At 49.9% G+C, this 11,051-nt stretch overlaps 3 protein-coding genes across 3 annotated transcripts; 2 read left to right on the top strand and 1 right to left on the bottom strand.

Moving 5' to 3' along the window:
• Positions 1-220: 220 nt before the first annotated feature.
• On the bottom strand, positions 221-3,511 carry PFICI_10741 (uncharacterized protein; the record flags this gene model as incomplete). The annotated part of the gene is made up of 1 exon (XM_007839322.1): positions 221-3,511. One exon carries the CDS (start codon positions 3,509-3,511, stop codon positions 221-223), a length of 3,291 nt encoding a protein of 1,096 aa, XP_007837513.1.
• Positions 3,512-4,405: 894 nt separating this feature from the next.
• On the top strand, positions 4,406-5,113 carry PFICI_10740 (uncharacterized protein; the record flags this gene model as incomplete). Its single annotated transcript, XM_007839321.1, has 1 exon — positions 4,406-5,113. The coding sequence occupies one exon, from the start codon at positions 4,406-4,408 to the stop codon at positions 5,111-5,113; it is 708 nt and encodes a 235-aa protein (XP_007837512.1).
• A 3,469-nt stretch (positions 5,114-8,582) lies between these two features.
• Positions 8,583-10,446, top strand: PFICI_10739 (uncharacterized protein; the record flags this gene model as incomplete). Its single annotated transcript, XM_007839320.1, has 3 exons — positions 8,583-9,079; positions 9,132-9,595; positions 9,728-10,446. The coding sequence occupies 3 exons, from the start codon at positions 8,583-8,585 to the stop codon at positions 10,444-10,446; spliced, it is 1,680 nt and encodes a 559-aa protein (XP_007837511.1).
• Positions 10,447-11,051: the final 605 nt, after the last annotated feature.

Here is an 11,051-nt window from a genome sequence, read left to right as displayed (position 1 = left end):
CTAATAGTAGAAGACAATATCCCTCGTGGTGCGACAACTGAGCAACTGTACCAAATATTGGGTTGGCGTGCAAGTTCTGTCTCTCATTACAATTTGCCTACTTCAATCGCCGTTGGATAGTGTGAAACCCGGCCAAAGGAGTGTTGGGGAAGCTTGATGTGATAGAAAACGACAAACATTATATCACACTATATATGCTGCCTTACTGAATTTCTGGACTCTATCGATTCACATCTCTTCTCCTGAGAAATATCTCTATCACACCGGCCATCCGTACCTCGCTCGCCCTCCTGTCCTTCTCCTTGTTCTTGTCGCCACCAGCGTTGCCGCTCCGGCACACAGCAGGTCCAAAAATCTCTGCAACCCTTCGTTCCCAACCAGTTCGCCTCTGAAGTGCGGCTTGATCCACGCCAGATCCAGCCGCGCCCAATATGCTCTTTCTGAAGCTCAGACTTCGGGCTTTGCCCCTACTCTTGACATCCGAATTTAGTATCTCAAGTTCTTTTGTGTTGAGAGGCGTCACGTCTGCGGCCAATTTTGCCAACATGCTCGTAACGAAGACAAATGAGATGTTGTTGTACGGTGCTGCAGACAAAATGTCAAGAATAGCACTCTTGTCATCCTCAATTTCCTGAGCTGATCTCGTACTTGTAGAGCTGGAACCAAGTGATGGGAGAGACATTTCGATTTTCGCAAATAAATGAGCAGGTATGATACCGTCAGTGAGAGATCGCAGAAAGATGAGCAAAGCGTCGGCAAAAATTTCGAGTTTTACAAGGGTTGAGATCTCCGTCTTGGGAACAGCATCTAGGAGATTGGTGGGATTATCAGTGTCCAGCGCGCGAATGATGGACGCAAGATGAGTGCTGCGGTCACTCTCTTGGTCCGTTGAAGGATGCTTTTCGGCAAATGGCCACCCTGCCTTGTCTCGTGGGACTCTCACAGCGTCCTCTTGAACCATGGTCTCGTCCGCAATTACTCGTTCTGACAGAGCCTCAACCGCTGCTGTCAGTTTGTAAAGCTCGGGAGGCGACGAAGAGTGAACGTCTAGGCTGTACGGAATACTGCCGCCTTTCCAATCTTTTCCAACGTCCTTTTCCTCCCTCTGAAGGTTCTCAATGAAGCCTCGAAGTCCCCCCTCCCGTGGCGGGACACGAATCAGCTCTTCGATACTTCGTCCGAAACAAGTTGGTGTCCATTCGGCGCGTATTGGAATGAAATGATCCCGACCATCAGCAACCCGAAGCACCAGTACATCCTCCAAGGATGCAGTGCCAGAGTTCAAAGACCGTAGGAGAGAAATCGAAGCCACCGAGATAGCGAGAGTTGCCGAGGCTGTTTCCCCCGGTTCGAGCACAATTTCGTGCGTCTCCTTCTTGGACTGAGTCTCGCTATCTTGAAGCATGGTGTCGGGGGAGTGATGCAACGAAACGCTCAGCCACTCGGTATCAGAATTCCTGGTCGTGTCGTCCGAATCGTCTTCGATGCCTGGCTTCTCAACAAAACTGACTGTTGCAGGTACACCGCCAGTGTTCGCAATCGTAAGCGATCTCGTTGAAGGCTGCAAGAATGCCACGTTACCAAAATCGACACCGCCACTTCCATCATCGCCTTCATCTTCATGATGGCCTCCCTCCTTGGTGTCGACTACAATTGTGATGCCGGGCCTTCCCTCATTTTCTGCTCGATCCAACTCTCGAGCCACTTCGGCATGGACTTTGGCTTTGAGTTCCGGGACGACGGCATCGTAGTCAAGTGTGAACAGCGCCACTACTGGCTTGTGGTCGCTACTAGTTATACGCTGGTGTGTTGTGTAGAGATCCAGACGGATATGATCCTCAAAGCCCTCTCTTGTGAACACAGTTTGACCTTCACCCTCAGCTTCTTCATTTCCATCGTCGTACTCATCATAATCATAAGCGTTATCATTGACCGAGGAAGAGGAAACGTCTTTGTCCGGATCATAGTCGAATAGAACGCTCTCGTCGTCCGCTGCCGTGTCGATGCCTCGTTTCTTCATATCTTCATCTCGCTTTTTGGCCTCCGCCTCTTCCACGACTTTCGTCCTGTAATTATCCAGATCCGTCTTTGTCCGGAACAGGATGCGATCGCACCAACTTGGAGCACGGCGTTTCTCTGAAGAGTCAAACAATCCGACGGTCCCAATGTCGTACTTATAACTAGGGAGAAACGTGATGGGACCCTCGGACCAACCCTCGTGAAATGCCTTTCGCTTTTTAATAGTCTGCGCAAGCTGATCATGAGGTAGCAAAGAGTCAAGCGTGGCCTGAAGAGAAGCCGGATCATCGTGAGGATCTGGGACAAAGTCATCTGGATCAGGGAGCTCCTCCTTGTCATCATCGCCCTGGTCGAAACTCGCTTCTCGAGAGACCATGCCTGGCGTATTGGTGCCATCTGAGCTTGCGTCATCCTTGTTGTGCATAATGATGACACCATCCTCATCAGACATAGATTTGCCAATTTCCTTCTTCGCACCATATTCACCTCTAGTATGGAGCATAAGAAGACGGCGTATGTCATCCCCAGGCAGCCCGTCTAGACGGAAGTTCAGATCACCGAACCAAAATGCAAAATCCTCGTCTCCGATCTTCTCGCCTTCTTCTTGAGGGATGGCACTATGACTGATAGGGCTGAACTGAGTCTGTGCTAATATCCGATTATAGTCCCACCAACGGCGCTCGAGATTTGTTTGGTCGTGGCCGGAGGCCAGGTGACTGTTGGTGAAGACAATTCTCGTCGTTTCGCCCATCACAATACGTGTCGACACCCCGCCCTTATTGCCCATATACCCAAGCAATCCAGTACCGACTGCGACAGTCGACACATTCGAAATGGTTGCTGCAACATCTGGTGATGCATATATCAGAAGCAAAAGACCCGACAGCTGCTGCGACGCGATCAGCTTGTAGTATGGCGGCATTGCGGCTTCGAGGGCCGCCTGCCACTTTTCTGTTGCTGTTGTGTCTGCATAACCGGCGATGATATTGAGCGATATGATCTCCTGAAGTCCCAAGACATACAGGCCAATATCGGAGCCTCCCACAAGACGAATCTTAACATTGTCTGGATCGTCATCGGTGTGCGATTCGGCTTCGGAAGTTTTTTCGCTTCGTTTCTTGCTCGACACGTTGACGTAAGTCTTATCCTGACTCTGTGTGTCGCCATCCTCATCGTCACCATTGCTACCATCGCCGGTATCGTCTTCGAGTGTTCCGCTTGCCTTCAGGCTTTGGTCGGCAAGATGGGTATCGAAATGCGGCTCTAAGCCTCTACCCTCCACGAACCAGCTCGCAAGGTCCTTATCCGTTCCTGGCGAAGCGGCCACATTCCACGATCCAATCTTGATGCGTATCCGGTGCGGCCTTACGAACTCCGATTTGCGCGCATGAACGGCGCTGGACAGCGAATGTTGTGTAGCATGATTCAAGTCTTGATCGAAATCTTCTGGCTCCGGCACTGACGGCTGAGCAGCGCTGCCATCGGCGGCCATGACGAGTTTTTATGGCTGTGCGACGATCCTCAAAACATTCGCGTCATGTGTGATGATACGAAGGCGCGAAGGAGAGGGTGATATGACTGAAGAAGAACGAACGTAAACTATGCTGAATCTATCATTGTTGGCCGTAAAAGCAGCACCATAGCCAGTGTCAAGCAAGTCGCGTGGGCATCAAAATTCCAGAGCAGAACTTGACTCTTACGGCTGGTCACAAGGTGCCGAACAGAACCCCGTCGCAACAATTGAGCGGCTGCGGTGACGTAGGAGGGGTAGCTGGCGGGTCCTTTGCAACAGTTGAGAGGTAACAGCAAAAATCAAGTCGTGTCGCAGAAAAGGAACATGAAGAAATCTAGGCTTTACATTATATATAAAGGTTTTACATTAGATATCAACTCTCGGTTTTGTTCAAATGATCTCTTTCTTGGATGCGCCTCCACGAAAACTAAGCACAAGAGCGGCAAGTCGCATATTGCTGAGATAGGGCCTGTATTCACTGTCGTGCACAGTTGACAGGCAGCCCTTATTAGTTGAACTGCACCAAACCCATGCCCAAAGCCAGCACTCAGACCATCGATAAGCTGGGCCTATCGGCGGCAGCTCATTGGAAGGCGCATCAACCAAAAGCCATGGATTGACCCCAAGCTTCAACTTCATCGCGAAGCTACCTTGGGGATGGGTACATTACCAGCAACTGCCAGGTACCCGATTTCCACCCAACTTTCACCTCACACAGAAGAATATTGTCGCAAAACCTCTCTGGCCGCGCACAACCATACGACTCATACATCTTTATTTCCTCGCCAACAACTTTATCTTCATCAACACAGAATAGATACCCTTTTGCCGCCCCCCTACCGAATCAGCCGTCTACGAAAAGGGACCTTCATAATGTCCTCCACCCCGCGCAGGAAGCGCCATCACCAACAGAACAACTCAGCCAACCATGCACACCCTCCTTCGCAGGCCCATCAAAGAACACGGTCCCAACATCTTGCTGCGCAAGCTGCGGTTTCAGCAAACCAGATCACGTCCGACTATGAGTCCGACACTGCGAGCTACATGGCTGCTCACGCAGCCTTGCCCAATCCCGCCCTTGCCCAACGATCCAACGACGAGATCAATATAACTGTGCTGAGGCGCTACATACCTTCTCTCACACAAATTTACAGCATTGCATCCAACGCAGTTGTATACGCATACGATTCCACCAGCGATGTCGCCGGTTTTGAAAAGGCCAACATCGAGGGGCCTCTGTTTACTTGCCAGCTCAACAGTAGCGAGGTCCAGAACAGCGTCTTCATACTGAATCGCAAGAGCACGGATAATCTAAGATTGGATCTGGCGACTGTCACCAACTTTGAGCAATCAGGCGATATGCTCTACATAGAGACCATGGGCAGTAACGGCGAACCCAAGGTCTGGGGCCTCTACATACATGACTCGTCAGATAACAGACGCGAGACACATACCAGCGCCATCCTGCGTTTGTGGCACGCCACTAAGGAGGCTCTCGTCTTGCAGGCACAGATGATGCAGCAAAGCCTTCAACAAGGGGGCGGCCGGCAGATCAACATAAACGACTTATTGAAACGATAAAAGACATGGGCTTTCAGCAGAGGGGCGTTTGGGGGTCTAGGTCAGAAGCATTTGTTTAATAACTAAGCACATGATAGATCATTCCCAGGTGTTCCTTTTTCGAATGCAAGTAAGTGAGCTGCAGCACGAATTCCACGCGCATGAGTGAGCGTAGGAAAGCAAGACCTTTTTAGCAGACAAGGTACTATGGCCAATGTAATTGGTAGTTCCATCTGCTTACAAGGCCTAGCCGTTATCAAAGCATCACCTTGAAGGACTGTATCGTTATGGAACAAGCAGTGGATTGAGAACAAATCATTCTTTCCGTGCTCTCATTTGAGGTCATGGGACGCGGCCTCAACCTTTACTTCCATGAATATGACACTATCTCAGCAGGCGGCCTCTTTCTTAAAAAGAGGCCGCGATCAACAGCATGAGATTGTCTTGGCAGCTGCAAGTCTTGCTCCCAGAAGGTACCGATGAGAAGCTTGTTGACTGTAATCCAATCCTTAATCCTTGGTATTTAGCTTAACAGGATCTTGATATCGTGCCTCACCGCTCCAGCTACACATACGGAATATACTTGACTGATTCGCGCCCGCAGTACTGAGCACGCTATGCTAGGTACTACTTAGAGCTTCTTAAGTGCACGAAAGTCATGACAGCAACAAGCCTTTTCCAGTGCACCTACACTTGATGAATTCTTCATCGAAATAGATTTTACAGGTATGTTTCTGTATGAGCCAGATCACGTCATCATGATACTTGGACTCGAGCTGTATCTGGCGTTGTGAAAAGGGGGGTTTTTGCACAGACATGACTGAGGTATTGGACGTCGTTTGTATCATTTTGGCCACTGCTGCCATTCTCATAGGGGTCTAATTATGATCATCTCATTTTGAGTGACTAATCTCCAATTCATACGGCTGCGCACGACGGCGCCGGATCAAGAAATGTTGGACGAGATCCACGAATACAGCTCAACTGGGAGACAACATTCCCTCTTTCAAAGAGATTGCTTTGGTGAATTTGGCATTTAAACAGACCAAGAGCTTTCATGTCAATTCGCGCGTGCGGACACCCCCTGGCTTCTGTAAGATCTATCGGGGTAGGTACTAAGGGTCAGCACGAAAATTTCAGTGGCTAGGAGTCTACAAATTGTCGTTGAGTGAGCAGAGATTATATGGAGTCCTATAACTGATGACTATAAGCAATCAATTGTTATTGAAGACCAAGCCCAAAGGCAGCCACATGTATAGAGTACTCGCGAGTGATGCATGCTATGTACTTCCAAGATGAAAGTAATCACTCATCTACCATGTAGGTGCAAAGCAGCTGTTGCAGCAAGACTGCTTCGGAAATGCGGGCAAGCGTAGATGCGATAAGAAATATGATCTTTCTGCATATTATACTAGTACGGCACGGCACGCTGAGCCGCGGGCGAAAGCTGCGCTGAAGCCCGCCAGACTGGGACCTAGGCCTTATCGGTACAGATGTGCATTGTCCGTACGGTTGAGTACTCTGTACAGACCATGATCATGCACTGATCATGCACCCAGCCTGGTAGCCGGAGATGGAGGTTTCGGCTATGGCGTTCCGGAATAGATATTGGGGAAATGAGGCCAAGGGCACAGCTGAGGCTTGGCTGGTGTATTTAGCTTTTGCTGATGAACAAGCGCATCAGTGTTGCCGTCTGATTGATCGCGATGGTCCTACTACTAGCTTGAATGCCCCTGTCGAGATGCAGGGCAAAGAAGAGTGGCGGGCCCAACTTCGTAGATAACCATATGCGGAGGATGATAAGAGGTAAGGCTTGAGGCAGCCGATAGGATAGAGAGAAAGCATGTGTGGGTAAAGTGTTGAGTTCTAGGTTATGGTGGGTAGATGACTTGATAAGGCATACTCAGCCTCAAAGGATTATCTTGTGGACGTAGAATGGGACTTGTCAAGTGATATAACAACATGAAAAGAATTGGCCAACGTTGTCGTGGGTATTAGACTATTAGCATGCGCAGTACTACATATAAAAACGGCATCCTCCAATGTAACTATCTGCATTAGTTGTGCAAAAAGATAGGACCTCGGTCAATCTATTTGATCCAATCAGTTAAAGGGCATGGTTCTGCAATTCCATCCCTTCCTTCCATGAGCATCAACCAGATAATTGTACGTACAACAAATCCCACTACTCGGACTCTGTCCGAGTCTCGTCTAGTCAGACTCGCTAAGTACGTCATGCCTGAATTTGGGCTTCACCAATATTGCAGCGCCAAGCATTCAATCCCTGACCCGGCATTCTTACCGCGTCCCCTTGTGTATTCGGTATTATACGCAACGTGCCGCCTTTTAGCACGGCCGTGACGAGGAGGTTTGGGTGGTGGCAGACAGCCTTGTTCTGGCCATGAACTACATACTACTCGTGCACTGAATTATCCTGTGGCCCAGCCGCCACAAGAAAACTGGAACGTTACGCCTGTTGGTTATATACAGCCGAACAAGCGTCTCGGGGCGGCAAAAATCCAAATAGATAATACCAACTTTATAAGTAGTAGTAGGAATGACTGCAGCACGTTTTGCGCGATTAATGTCTTTGTACTCCATAGGAGACCGAGAATGACATGATCCTTGAGATCCTTGGCCTTGCTGCTGTTTGGTGTCGTGTGACTATGCCCAAAGTGAATAGCGTTTGGTAATGCGAGAGCCAATGAGAGTTCTTGCATTGACCCTAGTTGTCTTGCGCCAACCATCCACAACTTGTAATACCCGTCGGCTACGCCTACAAGCTTCTGCGAGACAAAGACTTTGCCTCAGGCTAAGTCATAGTTTTGAGATCTCCAGGAAATTCCCCCAAATTCCCCCGCGCGCCTGGATGGCCTTGCCCGAACCAACCCCGGCCATCTCCGTGGGTACTGGAGTCCTTCATATGCCAAGTAGCATCAAGATGATAAGCATGAAGAGGAAGACCAAGAAGAAGAGATAGATACCAGAGCCTACACGTGACCGGTTTCTGATGCCGTATGACATTTCCAGCTTGCCAAGGTTCACTCCCTAGAAAGCCAGGATTCAGTCTAGTCTTAGTTGGGTGCTAGATCTGCAGCTTCAAGGATGAGAATGCACCGAGAGCATGTTGCACGCGCGGTGCCAGACGGGACTCCATTTCGCCTGGAGGCGTCAGGGCGTGTCCCATTCACTCACTTCACTGCCCTGGCCTTGCCTTAGCCCGCCGAGCAAAATGGGGTCAAGGGCCTCCCAAAGGCTCCTCATCGGCGGCGGAGGCCGTCCCGCTATTGTGGATAAGAGGTAGTCGTACAAGCCCGTACGCTACCTTAAGAAGGTACCGCTGCCCTCGGTCGCGCGCCGTCTTGGTTTTCCAGCCAAAGTACGCTTCTTGCTCAAACGTAGTGAGACGAGGGAAGTTGCCGGTTTTCTTCTCTTTTGGTCAACTCCATCTTCCCCGGATTTCCACCAAAAAAGAAAGCCCTTGGAGAAGATGAAGGACCTGTCCCCGAATGCGTCCCATCAAGGGCCCCCTTCCGATTCCAAGGAAGCCATTCCCACATCCGACATTCAGCACGGTACTTCTGACAATGCAGACCAACTGCAGCGCCACCTCGGCAACCGCCAAATCCAGCTCATTGCCATTGGTGGTTCCATTGGAACAGCACTTTTCGTCAGTATCGGTAGTGGTCTGAAAAATGGCGGTCCTGCCAGTTTGCTCCTCGGTTATACTTTTTACAGTTGCCTACTCGCCCTGGTAAACAATGGTATGGCTGAGATGGCTACGCTGCATCCTGTCAGTGGAGGCTTTATCAGAATGGCCGGAAAGTGGGTTGATGATGCCTTTGGCTTCATGGCTGGCTGGAACTTCTTCTTTTACGAAGCACTCCTCATTCCCTTTGAAATCACCGCTTTGAATCTTGTCTTGACGTATTGGCGCGACGACATACCTGTTGCCGCTGTGTGCGCAGCTTGTATTGTCCTCTATGGGTGGGTTACACTCTTTAAGCTGAACCGAGAATATCGACTAACAGATCTCAAGTCTCTTGAATGTCTTGGCTGTAGAGGCCTATGGAGAAGCAGAATTTTGGTTGTCTGGTGGCAAGGTCATATTGATCTTTATCCTCTTCTTCTTCACCCTGTTCACCATGTGTGGCGCCAATCCGCAGCACGACGCTTATGGGTTTCGATACTGGTCTGATCCTGGCGCTTTCAACACCTACCTCGCAGGCGGTGACCTCGGTCGCTTCGAAGGCTTCCTGGCCGCTCTGTGGTCAGCCTCCTTTACCGTTGTGGGGCCTGAGTACATCGCCATGGTGGCTGCCGAGGCAAAGCGCCCTTCTATCTACATCAAGTCCGCTTTCAAGACTGTCTACTGGCGATTCGGCATCTTCTTCATCCTGGGTGCCCTCTGCGTCGGCATCGTTATTCCCTATGATGATGAGACTCTCGTTGGTATCTACGACGGCAGCACAGGAGGATCTGGCACAGCCGCTGCCTCGCCTTGTAAGTACTAAATGCCCGTGTTTCTAAGCGATTCTTTTGGTGAAAATCGGGAAAGAATGAACGGCACTCTTCAGCTTCTCAAGCTTCTGATCATAATATGATGGAAATTAACGGCTAACGACTGGTGTCTAGATGTCATTGCCATGAAAAACCTTGGCATCAACGGTCTCCCTCATTTGACCAATGCCCTCATGCTGACGAGTATTTTTTCCGCTGGCAATACCTACACCTATTGTGCATCGCGCAACTTGTACGGCCTAGCATTGGAAGGTCGCGCGCCGAAGTTTTTGCGCAAATGTACAAAGAACGGTGTACCGATTTATTGCTTCGCGATTGTCATGCTTTTCCCTTTCCTCTCTTTTCTCTCGGTCTCTAGCAGCTCTGGCACAGTCCTGACTTGGCTCGTGAACCTGATTACGGCTGGCGGGATCATCGACTACATTGTCATGAGTACCACGTACCTCTTCTTCTACTACGCCTGCAAGGCTCAGGGTGTGGATCGACGCACGTTTCCCTATCACGGATGGGGCCAGCCGTACTGCGCCTGGATTAGCCTATGTGGCATGACCGTCGTTGTCTTCTGCTACGGTTACTCCAGTTTCGTGCCTTGGAGTGTGGAGAACTTCTTTATTTACTATACCATGGTCATCCTCGCGCCTGTTCTCTTCTTCAGTTGGAAGCTCATCCACCGAACTAAGATCATACGGCCAAGTGAGGCTGACTTGGTTTGGGAGCGACCGATTGTTGAAGCGTATGAAGCCAGCTTCAACGAGCCTCCAGTGGGATTCTGGACAGAGATCCTCCAATTAGTTGGTCTAAAGCGTGGTAAAAGGATTCACCACGATGCATAGATCTAGCGCCCATGATAGAAAAGTTGCGCATGTATTTAGATAGTGTCATGAATCCCAAGCCTGCAGCCCGCGATAAATCGTGATGAGGACTGGCCCTGACTCTTCTAATTCCAAGATCTGCAATAACGTTCTAGTTTCTCGACCGTTAGCCCCTGGGCCTTTACACAACGGATTTCTGAAACGATCCATTCCATCCACCAGACCTCCCACGACAACGGGATGGCATGCTCACCGCCGGGATGCTCCTCAAGCATAAGGTGTTGCAGTCGTCTACCATTACTATTGATAACGCAAAGCTCCCATCGCAACTCGCACTTTTCACCAGCCTCAGTCCAAATTCTGGCACATAGCATATGATATTGCCGTATGCTATGGGAAAGGCTGGCCTTAGACGGCATGGGCCTCTGAGCTCCCACTAACACAGCACATGTGATGGAGTACGTACCTACTTATGAGAGCCCCAAGCTGAATGATTCGATGATAATGTATAGATGCACCATGGCGACATGGTACCCAACAGTCATTACCTCGCGTGATTATTAATTGCTGAAGTATAATTGTGTTCGAGGCAGGAAACAGGGCATCGCCTGAGCGCATGATCAACT

This window comes from Pestalotiopsis fici (assembly GCF_000516985.1).
Source record: "Pestalotiopsis fici W106-1 unplaced genomic scaffold PFICI_Scf_8, whole genome shotgun sequence".
NCBI classification, from domain to species: domain Eukaryota; kingdom Fungi; phylum Ascomycota; class Sordariomycetes; order Amphisphaeriales; family Sporocadaceae; genus Pestalotiopsis; species Pestalotiopsis fici.
The sequence above is the reverse complement of the archived record's forward strand: the minus strand, read 5'-3'. Positions and strand labels throughout refer to the sequence as shown.